Source organism: Hyla sarda, chromosome 4 (genome assembly GCF_029499605.1).
Source record: "Hyla sarda isolate aHylSar1 chromosome 4, aHylSar1.hap1, whole genome shotgun sequence".
Taxonomy (NCBI): Eukaryota; Metazoa; Chordata; class Amphibia; order Anura; family Hylidae; genus Hyla; species Hyla sarda.
Genome location: NC_079192.1, coordinates 225,448,472 through 225,467,196, shown reverse-complemented (window position 1 = coordinate 225,467,196; position 18,725 = coordinate 225,448,472). Strand labels below are relative to the sequence as shown.

General features: G+C 43.1%; 1 protein-coding gene across 2 annotated transcripts in view; it reads right to left on the bottom strand.

Moving 5' to 3' along the window:
• Positions 1-18,717, bottom strand: part of GRAMD4 (GRAM domain containing 4) — a 199,819-nt gene extending 181,102 nt beyond the window's left edge. For both annotated transcript variants that reach the window (XM_056573695.1, XM_056573696.1), the window contains exon 1: positions 18,494-18,717. In XM_056573695.1, coding sequence (XP_056429670.1) covers positions 18,494-18,522 — 29 coding nt within the window. In that variant the 5' untranslated portion in view covers positions 18,523-18,717. The remainder of the gene's footprint in view (positions 1-18,493) is intronic.
• Positions 18,718-18,725: the final 8 nt, after the last annotated feature.

The window sequence follows — 18,725 nt, the reverse complement described above, 5'->3', positions numbered from 1 at the left end:
ATATTTGGACCGATTCATCTGTCAAAGCCTTATTTTGATGTTTTCTGTTCTGTTTATTTAAAAAAAATAAAAAAAAAATTTTGGGGGGGGGTAAGGCTGTCAACCGAGCCTCCTGCCCCTCCTAGGTGCCTGAATTGCTCACTACTAGCACGGTTTGGGCCTTACTTGAAATTGTTTTAGGATTAAGTGGTGGGTCCCTTGTTTTTCAGTGGTTTGTTGTGCTATCCTTGCATTAGTCAGGGCTCTCTCTCTAGTTTACAGTGCCATCATAGTAGATGTATGTTTGCCAATGTCATTTCCTCCATTGCTTTATTCAACCCTTTAAAGAATCAGGGATTTTTCATAGTTGCACTTTTGTTTTTTCCTCCTCTCCTAATAATCATATGACTTTCAATTTTCCCACCTACAGACCCATATGATGACTTGTTTTTTTTGTACCACCATTTGCACTTTGTAATTACATCACTTATTTTACCACCAAATCTACAGTGAAACAAAAAAATTGTATTTGTAAAGCGGAATTAAAAACCAAAACAACATATTGTAACTTTTCGTCGCTTCAGTACCTATCCAGTGCATTTTACTGTAAACTGACACATTATATGTATTCTGTAGGTCCAAAGATTACAATGAAACCTAATTTATATAAGGTTTTTCTACTATGTAAAAAAAAATTATAACTTTTTATGCAAAAATTAGTATGCTTAAAATTGTCCTCTTCTTGCCCTTATAACTCTCTGTATACTTTTCCATATACAAGGCTGTATGAGGGCAAATATATTTTTTGCACCTTTATCTGTAGCTTGTATCGGTACTATTTTTGTTTTAATGGGACTTTTTGATAATTTTTTATGGACTATTACATGCAATCTTTTGAGTTATTGGTGCACCATTGTTACATGCGGTCATGGCTTCCTGCGGCACTGGACAGGACAAAGGCAGGTAGGGACCCTTGTGCAAGATGTAGAAAGGGAATCCAGCTCACCACAACAATGAAGTGCACGGATCTGTGCCCGGCAAGGCACACAATGTGCAGAAGAAAACGCTGATACAGCACAATGGCTATATTGAAGATCACCTGACTCTGTTAAAACAGACAATACCATTAGAAGCGTTTCAAGCGCATGCGCTCTTCCTCGGTGACGTCAGTCTGTCTACAGGTGAGGAATTATATACCTGTGTTAGGGGTGGAATAGCCCCAGGTATTGTTAACCATTCACCTCCCATAAGACAGATTGATTACAAAGCTTGTTAGAACATATAAAAATGTACATAAAACTAACAATGTAAAAACAAATTAGATCAGTGTACATGCAGAGTGAGTAAGAAATGCTTCAGCTCTTCAATAATGAAACAATAATTCCCAGCGAATATCCCATGACATTGTCTCCATGTACAGAATGATGTGCAGAAGCAGAAGATCTGTTACAACTGGTGGTATTACTGCTATCATTGATATGTTCCTATGCTCTTATTTCGAGCTTGCGTGTTGTGTAGTCCACATACATTAGGCTACACAGCGTGCATTCAATGATATAAATCACATTACTGTAATTACAGTTAATGTATGACTTTATATCAAATGTTCTGGTACCACATGCGTTCCTAAATTGTTTAGTAGGTGTGGCAAAATTACAAGTTCGGCAGATTTTATGTCCACATTTGGAAAAACCTTTTTGGGCAAACCACCCACTATTGGAATTAACTGTGGTCTGCACTATACTTGTTGACAATTTATCTGCCAGAGTAGGTGATCTTTTTTATACTACCCGACATCCCTCCCGTAATATATTACAAAGTACATTGTCTTGTGTTAAAAGATGCAAATGCTTTAATACAATGTTTTTCACTTTGTTGAAGTGGGGGGAATAAGCCAAGACAAGAATGGGTTTCTGACTACACTCCTTTGTAACATGTGTGGGATTGATGAGTTTGTCACAATCTCTTCCTGCGGTAATATTCCTAGCTCTTTTTAGTGTCTGCATTTTAATCTTTGTTCTAACTCACTAGCCTGTTTTTCAAAGACTTCAGGTTCTGTGCCATTTCATTTGAGATTAGTGAGTTCACCTACTGGTATGGAACCTGTAAAGGATGAAGCTGTCAGCTTTAAGAACGGTATTGCCTGAAATTGGTTTTTGGTGTGTGGAAAAAAAATAGTTTCGTAAGGTTTACCTCTTAATTCCAAATCCCAAAATACTATGGAAATAGAATTGGTGTGGCAAGTGAATTTAAGATTATAAGAGTTAGAATTCAGATATTCAGCAAACAGTGGCACGGCCGCGACGTCCCCCCTCCAAGGAGGTCGTCTGTGAATCGGCCGTACCACTGTATGATGTCACTGAATGGATTGTCTCCCGAAAAAATACGCTGAGATTCCAAGAAGGACATGGTGAGATTGGCATGGGACGGAGAGTGCCTAGCCCCCATCGACACACCACTTGTTTGTACAAAAAATTCTCTATTGAAAATTAAGTAACTGCGGGACATTAAAAACCAGGTTGACATTTTGATGAATTCACATGCATTTTGAGAATAATTACTATGTTTCACTAAATGGTGATCCAGGGCTTCCATGGCAATGTGCCACGGAATGCACGTGTACAATGACACGACATCACATGACACCCATGAAAGCCCGGGATCCCACTGCATGTGCTCAACTGCTCTCAGCACATCCCTTGAATCTTTAACCCCTTAAGGACCGGAGGTTTTTCCGTTTTTGCATTTTCGTTTTTTGCTCCTTGCCTTTAAAAAATCATAACTCTTTCAAATTTACACCTAAAAATCCATATGATGGCTTATTTTTTGCGCCACCAATTCTACTTTGTAATGACATCAGTCATTTTGCCCAAAAATCTATGGTGAAGCGGGGAAAAAAAATCATTGTGCGACAAAATTTAAAAAAAAACGCTGTTTTGTAACTTTTGGGGGCTTCCGTTTCTACGTAGTACATTTTTCGGTAAAAATGACACCTGATATGTATTCTGTAAGTCCATACAATTAAAATGATACCCTACTTATATAGGTTTGATTTTGTCGGACTTCTGGAAAAAATCATAACTACATGCAGGAAAATTAATACGTTTAAAATTGTCATCTTCTGACCCCTATAACTTTTTTATTTTTCCGTGTATGGGGCGGTATGGTGCTCATTTTTTGCGCCGTGATCTGAAGTTTTTAACGGTACCATTTTTGCATTGATAGGACTTATTGATCACTTTTTATTAATTTTTAAATGATATAAAAAGTGACCAAAAATGCACTATTTTGGACTTTGGAATTTTTTTGCGCGCACGCCATTGACCGAGCGATTTAATTAATGATATATTTTTATAATTCGGACATTTCCGCACGCGGTGATACCACATATGTTTATTTTTATTTTTATTTACACTGTTTTTTTTTTTTATTGGAAAAGGGGGGTGATTCAAACTTTTAATAGGGGAGGAGTTAAATGATCTTTATTCACTTTTTTTTTTCACTTTTGTTATAGGTCCCATAGGGACCTATAACACTGCACACACTGATCTTCTATGTTCATCACTGGTTTCTCATAAGAAACCAGTGATCAACGATTCTGCCGGATGACTGCTCATGCCTGGATCTCAGGCACTGAGCAGTCATTCGGCGATCGGACAGCGAGGAGGGAGGTAGGGGCCCTCCCGCTGTCCTGTCAGCTGTTCGGGATGCCGCGATTAGCCGCGGCTATCCCGAACAGCCCGACTGAGCTAGCCGGGAACTTTCACTTTTAGCCGCGCGGCTCAGCTTTGAGCGCGCGGCTAAAGGGTTAATAGCGCACGGCGCCGCGATCGGCGCTGCGCGCTATTAGAGGCGGGTCCCGGCTTCACTATGACGCCGGGCCCGCCATGATATGACGCGGGGTTACTGTGTAACCCCGCGTTATATCAGAAGAGCAGGACCAAGGACGTACCGGTACGTCCTTGGTCCTTAAGGGGTTAAAAGGGGTACTCCGGTGGAAACCTTTTATTTAAAATTTTATTTTTCAACTGGTGCCAGAAAGTTAAACAGATTTGTAAATTACTTCTATGAAAGAATCTGACATCTCTGTACATTTAAGGAACTGTCCAGAGCAGCATATGTTTGCTATGGGGATTTGCTCCTACTCTGGACAGTTCTTAAAATGGACAGAGATGTCAGCAGAGGGCACTGTGCTCTTGATTCAGCAGAGAGCTCTGTGTTCCAAAAAGAAAAGAATTTCCTCTGTAGTATTCAGCAGCTAATAAGTACTGGAAGGATTAAGATTTTTTAATAGAAGTAATTTATAAATCTGTTTAACTTTCTGGCACCAGTTGATTTATAAAAAAAAAATAAAAAAAAAATAAATAAATAAATACGTTTTTAGGGGATAAGTTTGAGATCGCGGGGGTCCGACCGCTGGGGCCCCCTGCGATCTCTTTGTATGGGGCCCCGGCTCTCGGCCCAGATAGCGGGTGTCGACCCCCGCACGAAGCGGCAGCCGACACGCCCCCTCAATACATCTCTATGGCAGAGCCGGAGATTGCCGAAGGCAGCGCTTCGGCTCTGCCATAGAGTTGTATTGAGGGGGCGTGTCGGCCGCCGCCTCGTGCGGAGGTCGACACGCCCCCTTCCCGCGGGCTGTTGGGGCTCCGTACAGGAGATCGCAGGGGGCCCCAGCTGTCGGACCCCCCGCGATCTGCAACTTATCCCCTATCCTTAGGATAGGGGATAAGTTGCTCACCACTGAGTCACCACTGGATATCTCCTTTAAATCCACCTAAGTAGAAAAACGTTCAAGCAAATAACCATTGCAGAAGAAATATTTGCCATTGAACATGTAAATGTTGGAGTGAGAAAAGGATGAAGAAATTAGCCGATAGGGAGGCGTTCTGGCAATTTACGTTAAACACGCGTACCCCATCAGGTATGAATATTTGCCGAGAATGGTTTCATTATTGAAGAGCTTAAGCATTTCTGACTCACTCTGTATGTATACTGATCTAATTTGTTTTTACATTGTTGGTTTTATGTACATTTTTAGATATTCTAACAAGCTTTGTAATCAGTCTTATGGGAGGTGAATGGTTAACAATACCTGGGGCTATTCCACTCCTAGCACAGGTATATAATTCCTCACCTGTAGACAGACTGATGTCACCGAGGAAGAGCCCATGCGCTTGAAACGCGTCTGATGGTATGGTGTGTTTTAACAGTGTCAAGTGATCTTCAATAAAGCCATTGTTTCCAAGTGCTGGATCATCGCTTTCTTCGGCAGGTAGGGACCCTTCACCGTCCTCAACTGAGCTGCAGAGATTATTTACTTTCAAATTTTAGATGATGCAATCAACTTTGATTGCGGTATCTAATGAGTTAATGTCTGATATCTCCCTGATCAGCGATGTCCGGCATTAACAACGGTCCCAGCTGATAGCAGCCGGGAGTATCCCACTAGGACACGCGCTCAGCTCATGTCTCTGGTGACTGGTGCCCTTTACTCTGGTGACTGGTGCCAATATTCCACAGCTGGCACTTCACAGTCTTTAGGGTCTTTTTCGTTTTAAGGTTTTCATTATACTGAACTATTATCATTGAGATGTTTTTGTTTGTTTTCTTATTCTGCATGACTAATACAGGGCCAAGCCATTCCCGATCCTATAGTACTTACCATTTAACCTCTAGCCCTCACATTATACTAAACCATTGCACAATAGTGCTAATGTTATGTTTTCTTGCTGCTTCTTGGGAGGTATTTGGGTCGCTTTGTTCCCCTGGTTGGATGGGACTATGGTTCTTTGAGGGTTCATGCAGCTGACTTGAACCCAGGAGCGGCACATGTGCTGTACAGTAACACAGCCACGCTAGCAGCCAGGTGGAGCACCTGCCCGGCGAAGATTATGTCAGCGTGCCGGAGCTCGGGTCGTAGCTCTGCCCATGCCCCAAGGACCTGATTTAAGTATACAGAAAACAAAGAATTACAGCAGAATGGCTAGACGGTTTGGGACAATGTAAGTATCATTTTGATCAGTATCACCAGCACTACAAGCCTGCATGACAGGTTAGTGCAGGTGATACTGATGACAGATTTTCTTTAACATAGTCAGTTAGTTAGTGACTACACGCTCAGATTATTTCCATATACGTGTTTTTACTCCGGCCCTATAGCGTAGTAAATCCAAATAAAAAAACAAACATTCACACTATTGAAGTAAATGTAACCTACACCTGTCCATGCAGCTACATCAGCAACCTGTCGACATGGGATGCAAACGTTTCTGTGTTTCAGAAAGCACATGTTTAATGTGAAAACTTCAAAATTATTGTCTGTCTCTGTTTTGGGCAGCATGCAACGTCTGACAGGTTCCCTTTAATAATGGAGCACAGGATGGTAGGTGACATAATTACTGTTTTTGTAATATTCTGCATTACCCCCTTCCATTTACAGAGAATAGTCAAAGAGAGCTCCATTATTTTCACACTTTCTAGTTCAGAACTTTACTGCTCAATTAATTAAGAAAACACAGCTAATTCCAGCAGAGACAAGCACGGCGGATCTTGTGAATCACATGCCACATGATTCAGCTTTTATGACCTAGCAATTGTTGCATTTTGCATTTCCGCAAGACTGTACTACGCAGACATAAAGGAAAACAGCAGTGTCCTAAATAGTTATTAATTATGTCTTACACGTGCCCAACACTAGGCACACTAAATTATCTTTGATTTGATCTGTAAGTAACCAAATGTTTCCATGGTGTAAAGGTCATGTGATGAGTCTCATAGATATGCAGATGGCCTTCAACGATGCTACTAGCATTCCATCTAATAACCACCAATTGTGAAATGACTTTAAACATACGTAAGAGGCATCAGCACTAATAAAAGGCCAGTGAGGTAATTGCAGAAATCCTTATGGAACATAAAGGTAGTGACAGACTTTAGATCCCCACCTGCCTTCCTGAAGCCCTTTCCATTCTTCACATCTTTGTGACCTTACACCTTCATGCCCTTCTACAAACACAACTGTCACACCGATGAGCAGGAAACCCTGCATTTTCTCCAGCTACCATCCTATAATACTTGCTTCTCTTCTCTTCCAAAGGGCTTTAGTGAGACATGTTCTAAAACATCTATGCATTTGTGATGCCAAAACACTCTTGGATACCCAACAACTATTCTGATGGTTCATTAATAGGACACACAGACTTCTATCAACTTGTTTGTCACCTTCAAGTGATTAAAGCCCCACTGCAGGCTTAAAAGGGGTATTCTGGAACTAAAAAAGTTTTATATGTTGCTTCCCCCTCCCAGCAACATATACATTTCATTTAACTATGCTTATCTACCCCAGTTCCCTGCAGCTCCCAGTCTGGCAACTTCCATACCTGCACACTTATAGCTGTTCTGAGACGACATATCAAAACAGGACCTGCCTGCTCAGCCAATCACTGACGAGACAAGACACCGCTGTAGCCAGTGATTGGCTGAGCTAAAGTTTATGGGACCCTCGCCTGTCACATGCACAGATAAGGGAAAAGCAGCACTCAAGTGCACAATTTTTCCGGTGGCGGCAATAGGACTCAGGACAGGCAGGAGGAGAGAAGCGGGTGGTGGCGACGGTCTCTTGCACCGCAAAAGCCGCTGCAGTTCATTGATTTAACCTCTTCAGAACGCCGGGCGTTTGCATACGCCCTGCACCCCGAGTCCTTAAGGACGTGGGGCGTATGCATACGCCCGTTGGAATTACGGTCCCCACCGCTAGCCGGTTGGGGACCGGACCGGGATGCCTGCTGAAATCATTCAGCAGGTATCCCCGCACACCGCCAACCCCCCCCCCTAACCCCCCCATGTCGGCGATCGCAGAAAATCGCATGTCAATTCAGACATGCAATTTTCTACTATTCCGGGCTGATCGGGTCTCTGGTGACCCGATCACCAGGAAAATAGGGATGATCTGGGCTGTCAGTGACAGCCCCGATCATCCTGAGTGATAGGAGCGAGGTCGCAGGGCTGCGATCTCCTCCTATCCCCTGGCATTAGTCAGAAATAAGTTCTGACCAATGGCAGCGCAGGACAGTGGCTTGCCATGGCAACCCCCCATTCTGCCCACCCCTGGATGTCGGGCAGAACGTGGGAAGAAGATGGAGGCCGATACCTGGAGGAGAAGATGCATGGGGACCGCCGATCGTCGCTGGAGACTGCGGAGATCACGGTGCAGGTAGGGAAATGATGGTGGGGGGGGAAGGAAGGGAACAGTAAAGTGATCTTTATTGCTGCCCTTTTAGTGGGTGCCAAACTACAACTCCCAGCATGCCCAGACAGCCAAAGACTGTCTGGGCATGCTGGGAGCTGTAGTTTTGCAACATCTGGAGGGTCACATTTGGAGACCACTGTTACAGTGGTGCCCAAACGGTAGCCCTCCAGATGTTGCCAAACTACAACTCTCAGCATGCCTAGACTGCCCAGGCATAATGGGATTTGTAGTTCTGTAACATCTGTCCCTTCAGATTTTGCAATTTTCATGAAATGTTTGAAAATTGCTGCTCTACTTTGAAGCCCTCTAATTTTTTCAAAAAGTAAAAATATGTCCATTTTAGGATGCCAACATAAAGTGGACATATTGTATTTGTTTATAAAAAATAACATTTATTTGGAATATCCATTTTCCTTACAAGCAGAGAGCTTCAAAGTGAGAAAAATGCAAAATGTTCTAAATTTTCATAAAATGTTGGTATTTTTCACCAAAAAAGGATGCAAGTAACGATGAAAATTTACCACCAAAATAAAGTGGAATATGTCACGAAAAAACAATCTCAGAATCAGAATATTCGGTAAAAGCGTTTTAGAGTTATTAATGCGTAAAGTGACGGTGGTTAGAATTGCGAAAAGGGGCTGCATCCTTAAGGGGTTAAAGCGCCCACTTTAAATCAATGATCTGCAGCGATGTCGCCGGGGGGGATAAATAGCCGTTAACTTATACCGGAATATCAGTATAAGTTATCGACTATCGGCCTGAACCTCCACAGAGTATCGGTATCGGCCCTAAAAAAACCGATATCGGTCGATCCCTAGTAAAAATGAGGCAAAACACAGTGGGACCATAGCTTTAAAGGGGTATTCCAGGCCAAAACTTTTTTTCATATATCAACTGGCTCCGGAAAGTTAAACAGATTTGTAAATTACTTCTATTAAAAAATCTTAATCCTTCTAATAGTTATTAGCTTCTGAAGTTGAGTTGTTGTTTTCTGTCTAACTGCTCTCTGATGACTCACGTCCCAGGAGCTGTGCAGTTCCTATGGGGATATTCTCCTATCATGCACAGCTCCCGGGACGTGACATCATCATTGAGCAGTTAGACAGAAAACTTCAGAAGCTAATAACTATTGGAAGGATTAAGATTTTTTAATAGAAGTAATTTACAAATCTGTTTAACTTTACGGAGCCAGTTGATATATATAAAAAAAAGGTTTTGCCTGGAATACCCCTTTAAAGTAGTCTCTGCAGTCATTCAGCATGTGCATGTTGTCCTTTTATATAGTTCTGGCATGTTATACATCATGAGGATACCCCCTCCAGCAAAGCCGGTTCTACCATGCATTACATCATGCTCTGTAGGGGAGCATGATGTGACCATATAATGCAGGGATGTGGACATTACATTAAAAAATAAAAATAAAAAAAAATACTTGTCCATGGGACTAAATGGGGAGTACAATCTACTTGTACCTCATGACAATCCACTTTTCCTAGTACACAAAATAAGCTGAGGTTAAGTTTTTTTCCCTCCTCACATTCTAATAGCCATAAGGCTTTCAATTTTCCACTTACAGGCCCACATGAGGCTTATTTTTTTGTGCCACCAACTGTACTTTGTAATGACAAAATATATGTGGGTACTTCTGTTTCTATGCAGTGGAATTTTCGGTACAAAATGACACATTATCTTTATTCTGTAGGTCCATACAGTTACAATAATACCCAACTTATATAGGTTTTGTTTTATTTCACTATTTTCAAAAATTAATAGTATGCCTAAAATTGTTCTTTCCTGACCACTGACCACCCCCCCCCCCCTGCCAATAACTATTTATTCATTTATGGGGGTATAAGAGGGCTCATTTTTTTTGCACCATGGTCTTTAGTTTTTTTTTTTTTTTTATATGAAGCAACCAAAAATACACAATTCTTGACTTTGGTATTTTTTTTTTTACATTTACGCCATTCACAATGCGGTTTATTTAACATTATATTTTAATAGTTCGGATGTTTATATTAACCTCTTAAGGACCAATGACGTTGTGGAACGTCATGGCACCCTGGGCTTTAAGGACCAATGACGTTCCACAACATCATGGCCTTTTCCGGTCTCTGCCGCTCGCCGGGCAGAGATCGGAAGTGGATGCCTGCTGAAATCCTTCAGCAGGCATCCAGGGCAAACGCCGAGGGGGGCCATGTAGGCCCCCCATGTTGGCGATCGCCGCAAATCGCAAGGGAAATCGCCCTTGCGATCTGCGGCGATACCGGGCTGATCGGGTCTCTGGGACCCGACCGCCTGGTAATTTCGCATGATCCCGGCTGTCACAGACAGCCAGGACCATGCTGAAGTATAGGAGCGAGGTGGCAAGCCTGACACCTCCTCCGATCCCCTGCGATCCGTCGGTTAGTTAACCGACCAATCGCAGGGGGGGGGGGGGGGGGGGGGGGGGGCGGTTACTTCCTCCCGTCCTGCCCGGCCCCTTGAAGTCCGGAGAGGACGGGAGGAAGACCGGAGGATGCGGCGGGGGACGGGGGAGTGCTGGGGACCAGCCCCGGTACTTACCTCGTCCCTGAAGACCCGGATCCTGGCGGCGGAGACGGCGGCGGCGGCGGCGACAGGCGAATTCCTCTTCAGCCGCGGTCGGGCCCTTTACAGCAATGCACGTCGCCGTAAAGCGACATGCATTGCTGTAATAGGACCCTGTAAACTACAACTCCCAGCATGCCCAGACAGCCCTTGGCATCTGGGCATGCTGGGAGTTGCAGTTTTGCAACATCTGGAGGTCCACAGTTTGGAGACCACTGTGCCCTTCCAGATGTTGCAAAACTACACATCCTCAGCATGCCCTTACTGTCCAGGCATGCTGGGAGTTGTAGTTCTGTAACATCTGGCCCTTCAGATGTTGCAGAACTACAACTCCCAGCATGCCTGGACAGTTTTGGCATACTGGGAGTTGTAGTTTTGCAACATCTGGAAGGGCACAGATTGGGAACCCCTGTATTAGTGGTCTGCAAACTGTAGTCCTCCAGATGTTGCAAAACTACAACTCCAAGCATGCTGGGAGTTGTAGTTCGGCAACATCTGGCTCTAAAGATGTTGCCGAACTACTACTCCCAGCATGCCTGAGAATGCTGGGAGTTGTGGTTTTGCAACAACAGGAGGCACACTGGTTGGGAAACATTGTCTGTTTCCTAACTCAGTGTTTCCCAACCCGTGTGCCTCCAGCTGTTGCAAAACTATAACTACCAGCATGCACTGATAGACTGTGCATGCTGGGAGTTGTAGTTTTGCAACAGCTGGAGGTCCCCCCCCCCTCCCCGCCTGTGAATGTACAGGGTACATTCACATGGGCAGGGGGCTTACGGTGAGTATCAGGCTGCAAGTTTGCGATGCAGCAAATTTTGCGCGGCAGCTCAAACTCGCTGTAATCCCCCGCCCATGTGACTGTACCCTAAAAACACTACACTAACACAAAATAAAAAGTAAAAAAACACTACATATACACATACCCCTACACAGCCCCCCCTCCCCAATAAAAATGAAAAAACGTCTGGTACGCCACTGTTTCCAAAATGGAGCCTCCAGCTGTTGCAAAACAACAACTCCCAGTATTGCCGGACAGCCGTTGACTGTCCAGGCATGCTGGGAGTTTTGCAACAGCTGGAGGCACCCTGTTTGGGAATCACTGGCGTAGAATACCCCTATGTCCACCCCTATGCAATTCCCTAATTTAGGCTTCAAATGCGCATGGTGCTCTCACTTTGGAGCCCTGTCGTATTTCAAGGCAACAGTTTAGGGTCACATATGGGGTATCGCCGTACTCGGGAGAAATTGCCTAACAAATTTTGGGGGGCTTTTTCTCCTTTCACCCCTCATGAAAAGGTGAAGTTGGGGTCTACACCAGCATGTTAGTGTAAAAAAAAAAATTATTTACACTGACATGCTGGTGTTGACCCATACTTTTCAATTTGACAAGAGGTAAAAGGGAAAAACGCCCCCCAAAATTTGTAATGCAATTTCTCCCAACTACGGAGATACCCCATATGTGGGCGCAAAGTGCTCTGGGGGCGCACAACAAGGCCCAGAAGGGAGAGTGCGCCATGTACATTTGAGGTGATTTGCACAGGGCTGGCTGATTGTTACAGCGGTTTTGACAAACGCAAAAAAAACAAAACCTCACATGTGACCCCATTTCGGAAACTACACCCCTCACGGAATGTAATGAGGGGTGCAGTGAGAATTTACACCCCACTGGTGTCTGACAGATCTTTGGAACAGTGGGCTGTGCAAATTAAAAATTTTATACAGCCCACTGTTCCAAAGATCTGACAGACACCAGTGGGGGGCAAATGCTCACTGTACCCCTTGTTACGTTCCTCAAGGGGTCTAGTTTCCAAAATGGTATGCCATGTGGGTATTTTTTCCTGTTCTGGCACCATAGGGGCTTCCTAAATGCAACATGCCCCCCAAAAACCATTTCAGAAAAACGTACTCTCCAAAATCCCCTCGTCGCTCCTTCGCTTCTGAGCCCTCTACTGCGCCCGCCGAACACTTTACATAGACATATGAGGTATGTGCTTACTCGAGAGAAATTGGGCTACAAATATAAGTATACATTTTCTCCTTTTACCCCTTGTAAAAATTAAAAAATTGGGTCTACAAGAACATGCAAGTGTAAAAAATGAAGATTGTGAATTTTCTCCTTCACTTTGCTGCTATTCCTGTGAAACACCTAAAGGGTTAAAACGCTGACTGAATGTCATTTTGAATACTTTGGGGGGTGCAGTTTTTATAATGGGGTCATTTGTGGGGTATTTCTAATATGAAGACCCTTCAAATCCACTTCAAACCTGAACTGGTCCCTGAAAAATTGAGATTTTGGAAATTTTGTGAAAAATTGGAAAATTGCTGCTGAACTTTGAAGCCCTCTGGTGTCTTCCAAAAGTAAAAAATCGTAAAATTTTATGATGCAAACATAAAGTGGACATATTGTATATGTGAATAAAAAAAAAATTATTTGGAATATCCATTTTCCTTACAAGCAGAGAGCTTCAAAGTTAGAAAAATGCAAAATTTTCAATTTTTTCATCAAATTTTGGAATTTTTCACTAAGAAACGATGCAAGTATCGACAAAATTTTACCAATAACATAAAGTAGAATATGTCACGAAAAAACAATCTTGGAATCAGAATGATAGGTAAAAGCGTCTTAGAGTTATTAATGCTTAAAGTGACAGTGGTCAGATGTTCAAAAAACGCTCTGGTCCTAAGGTGTAAAATGGCCTGGTCCTTAAGGGGTTAAAGGGGTATTCCAGAAAAACTTTTTTATATATATCAACTGGCTCCACAAAGTTAAACAGATTTGTAAATTACTTCTATTAAAAAATCTTAATCCTTCCAATAATTATCAGCTGCTGAAGTTGAGTTGTTGTTTTCTGTCTGGCAACAGTGCTCTCTGCTGACATCTCTGCTTGTCTCGGGAACTGCACAGCGTAGAAGAGGTTTGCTATGGGGATTTGCTTCTAAACTGGGCGGTTCCCGAGACAGGTGTCATCAGAGAGCAGTTAGACAGAAAAGAACAACTCAACTTCAGCAGCTAAAAAGTACTGAAAAGATGAAGATTTTTTAATAGAAGTACGGTAATTTACAAGTCTGTTTAACTTTCTGGAGCCAGTTGGGAAAAGGGAAAGTGATTAAAAATGTTATTAGGGAAGGAGCTTATTCATATTTATTAGCCATTTTTATTTATTTTTTATTTTTTTACACTTTATTTAAAATTTTGCTGGACTGCTGCACGTTTTGTGAGGAGGGGTTAAAGCTTCTTTATTAATGAAAATCATTAATATATGTGTCATTACATTTGGCCAACCCCTTTAAGGATTAATCCCCACTAATTTTAAAATTACACACATCACAGCCTAAGGTTATGATCACACGGCCAAAAGCCAAACTGCAGTTTCATTAAAAAAAAACTAATAATGAAATAATCTCTTGGGCCTCGTTCACATCAGCATTAGCAGCTTCGATCTCCGATTCCGTTAAAAATTACAAGTCTGTAGCTGAGAAATAAAAACCCTGCATGTCTTTTTCACCTCTAAAATCCTGTTATCTAACCCAACAGACCCAGTCAATGGGAATGGAATGGAATGGAATCTGTTGGTGTCCGAGTCGATGGAGCCCCGTTCTGATGTGAACATAGCTTATTCATTTCAATGTAAAACAGGGAACAGTGTGGAAAAGGTGATTTGTCACATTTTTTTTGTCACTTTTTTTTTTTTTTATCTGATCCCACCCTGAAGCTTAAAGGGGTACTTCGGTGGAATTATAATTTTTTTTTTAAATAAACTGGTTCCAGAAAGTTAAATAGATTAGTAAATTACTTCTATTTAAAAAAAAATCGTAATCCTTCCAGTACTTAGTTGCTGTATAATACAGAGGAAGTTCATTTCTTTTTTTAATATATTTTCTGTCTGACCACAGTGCTCTCTGCTGACACCTCTGTCCATGTCAGGAACTGTCCAGAGCAGAAACAATTTCCCATAGCAAACCTATCCTGGTCTGGACAGTTCCTGACATGGGCAGAGGTGTCAGCAGAGAGCACTGTGGTCAGACAAAAGAAATTCAAAAAGTAAAGAACATCTTCTGTATTATACAGCAGCTGATAAGTACTGGAAGGATTAAGATTTTTTAATAGAAGTAATTTACAAATCTGATTAAAGGGGTATTCCAGGCAAAACCTTTTTTTGTATACATATCAACTGGCTCCGGAAAGTTAAACAGATTTGTAAATTACTTCTATTAAAAAATCTTAATTCTTCCAATAGTTATTAGCTTCTGAAGTTTTCTGTCTAACTGCTTAATGATGATGTCACGTCCCGGGAGCTGTGCATGATGGGAGAATATCCCCATAGGAACTGCACAGCTCCCGGGACGTGAGTCATCAGAGAGCAGTTAGACAGAAAACAACAACTCAACTTCAGAAGCTAATAACTATTTGAAGGGTTAAGATTTTTTAATAGAAGTAATTTACAGATCTGTTTAACTTTCCGGAGCCAGTTGATATATATAAAAAAAAGTTTTGGCCTGGATAACCCCTTTAACTTTCTGGCACCAGTTGATTAAAAAAAAAAATTTTAAAAAACAAAAAGGAATTGTTTTTCACCGGAGTACCCCCTTTAATCTGCCTGAAGACAAATTAGGTTTTTTACCTTTGCACATAAGACCTTACACTTTTAGAAAAAGTACCCATGTCTTAAAGGTTTCTCTCATCAACAATACATTCCCTATATACAGGAGAAGGGAAAAGTGATCAAAGGGTATGTGACCACTGGGAGCCCAGAGATCTCAAGATCGCGGATCCTGAGTTTCCAGTCATAATGGAGTGGTTCAAGAACCCCGTTGTCGAGATTGTTGCAGATGCAAGCAGTCAGATGCCTTGCAATTGTACACATTCCCCCTATCCTTTGCATAGGTCAGCGTTTCCAAACCTCCGCTATTTGCAAAACTACAACTCCAGCATGCATGGACAGCCTCTGGCTGTCCAGACATGCTGGGACTAGTAGTTTTGCAATAGCAGGATGTACCCTGCTTGCGACACATTGGCATAAGAGTTGTTGCTGGGACAAACCTTTAAAGGGGTACTCCGCTGGAATTTTTTTTTTTTAAATCAACTAGTGTCAGAAAGTTAAAGGAGAACTGCAGAATATAAAAATTGTCCCCCATACTGCCGGCAGTAAAAAAAATAAAGATGTACATACCTTCCTCCGCTCCCCCGGGGCCTCTGGTAACCGGCTCCAGTCTCCGCCGCGATCCTCTTCCTGGTTGCTGGTGGTCAGAGAATCATACTGCGCTCAGCCAATCACCGGCCGCAGTGAAGTCCAGACTCGGCCGGCGATAGGCTGAGCGGCAGTGTGAGAACGCTTCAGGACACAAAATTCTTCACTACACCGGCACCTGCTTCCGGGGCCGAAAACGTCACACTGCGCTCAGCCTATCGCACGCCGAGCCAGGACTTCACTGCGGCCGGTGATTGGCTGAGCGCAGTATGACTCACCGGCAACCAGGAAGAGGATTGCGGCGGAGACCAGAGCCGGTTACCGGAGTGCCCGGGGGAGCGGAGGAAGGTATGTACATCTTTATTTTTTTACTGCCGGCAGTATGGGGGACAATTTTTATATTCTGGAGTTCTCCTTTAAACAGATTTGTAAATTAATTCTATTAAAAAAACTTAATCCTTCCAGTACTTATTAGCTCCTGAATACTTCAGAGGAAATTATTTTCTTTTTGGAACACAGAGCTCTCTGCTGATATCATGACCGCAGTGCAAAGTGTAAGTGCCTGATAACATGAAGGTTGACACCGGACAGAAAAAATAAAGTATAGATCCATGGCCCAAAAAATACATTATAGGTCTGCTTTTTTGTAGACACCCAGTTCAACAATAAAGAAACAGTGATACAAAAAAATACATACATTGTATATAAACATAACCTTACGTTGATCTCAAACAAGGATCAGCTCAGGATCCCTAAATACTTTCTACATTATAAATACCAGGAGATGCTATTACAACTACTGTAAAAATGACATACCCATAATGAGTCAAGGGTTAACAGATCATTAGGGATCACTAAACAGATTATAAATGATCATAATAAACTAGTCATTCATCCTGCAAAGGCATAACACCATACAATACATCTTATTAAGCTGACCATACATGTAAGGCCCCTTTCACACTATAAAAATTCATCTGTAATCAACGTCCGTCATAAAAATCTTGAAAATCGACCATTAAGCGGCCATTAGAAAATTCCTAACGGCCGTTAGAAAAATCCCATAGACTATAATGGGATTTTCTAATAGCCGTTTTAACCCGTTATCGCCCGTTATTAATAACGGGCGTTATTTTGTGATGGCGATAGTAAAGGGAGCAATGGTGCATGCACTATTCCTTCCGTTCATTCACCCGTCACAAAATAATGGCCGTTATTAATAACGAGCGATAACGGGTTAAAATGGCTATTAGAAAAATCCCATAGACTATAATGGGATTTTCTAACGGCCGATTTCCAGGTTTTTATAAAGGACGTTTATAACGGAGGTATTTTTATAGTGTGAAAGCAACCTGACAGCTGTCAGATGAAAAACTATCCCTCCAGATCCCACACGCTCAATTGTTTTTACAAGGGGAGAGAGAGGTAAGCTCCTGCCAGACTCCTCTGAGTTTGAGGGTCCTCCCAATTCTTCTGTGACAGCGCCTTATATCCCACACTGTAAAAGTATCAGGTAGTTGAAATCCAATGGTCGGAGGAGAGTCTGGAGGCCACTATACACCTTAGGCCATTGTTTCCCAACCAGCATGCCTTCAGCTGTCACCCAAAAGCTGTCCGAGCATGCTTGAAATTGTAGTTCTGCAACAGCTGGAGGCACACTTGTCGGGAAACATTGGCAGAGATGATCGTCCGACCCTATTGAAATCTGCCAATGTGTAATGAGGCCTCTCAAGTATTCTCTAACAGTGTTTCCCAACCTGGGTGCCTCTAGCTGTGGCAAAACTACAACTCCCAGCATGCCCGGACAGCCAAAGGCTGTCCGGGCATGCTGGGAGTTGTAGTTTTGCCACAGCTGGAGGCACCCTGGTTGGGAAACACTGCTCTAACAGATAGCAGGGAAGAAAAGGCTTGGCAACATGGCTTTCAGCACACCCGTAATTTTCATTATGAAGGGAGATAAGCTACAGCCAGAGGAGTCTGGCAACAGCCTATCTCCCTTTTACTGTTCAAAACATATGCATGCTTGGCTGAGGCGAGCACACACCTGTACAGAGAGGTAGCAGTCAGCTAGTTCTAATGCATACAGCAGGCCTCTGGCCCCAGACTTGTCTAAACCCCTTTACAAGTATTGAGTTGTTCATATAAAGCGCCAATTGTTGGATGAGCAATGAAACAGAGCCCCAAGAGCTTGCACTCTGTAGGAAGCAATGGTGGCGATCAGCTATGAGTAACATGAGTGTGTACAGGAAGATGTGGGGGGTGGCACAAGTTCCCTCCATGTCTGCAGTAATGTGATGAGTACAGTAGTGCCAGGAGCCTGTGCTGTGTGTGATGGGGGGGGCTATTGTTCTTTACTTTCTTCTAGAAAAGGTACCTGAGAACAAAGCCCCCCCTCCCCAGCAGGTTACAAGTGTGCGCTGTGAGGTGACAGAAGGCTGGAGACCAGCATTAACCCCTGCCGTGCTGCACACCAGGCCTCTCTTACCCTGCACCGGCATCTGAGCAAACTTTCATCCAAGCAGCAGCTCCCGGTGCCCCCGGTCCAGCGCGCAGCCCTCTTCTTCTATGTAGTGCGGTGGTGTGTGACTGAGGTGCGATACACGGCCCCCGCCTAGCTCACACACATGAGCCGCTTATCCCTCTCTCTCTGCCGCCGGCCCCGCCACCTACTGACAGCGCCGGGCACAGACCCAGCTCTCCGGCCGCCCGTTCTCTGG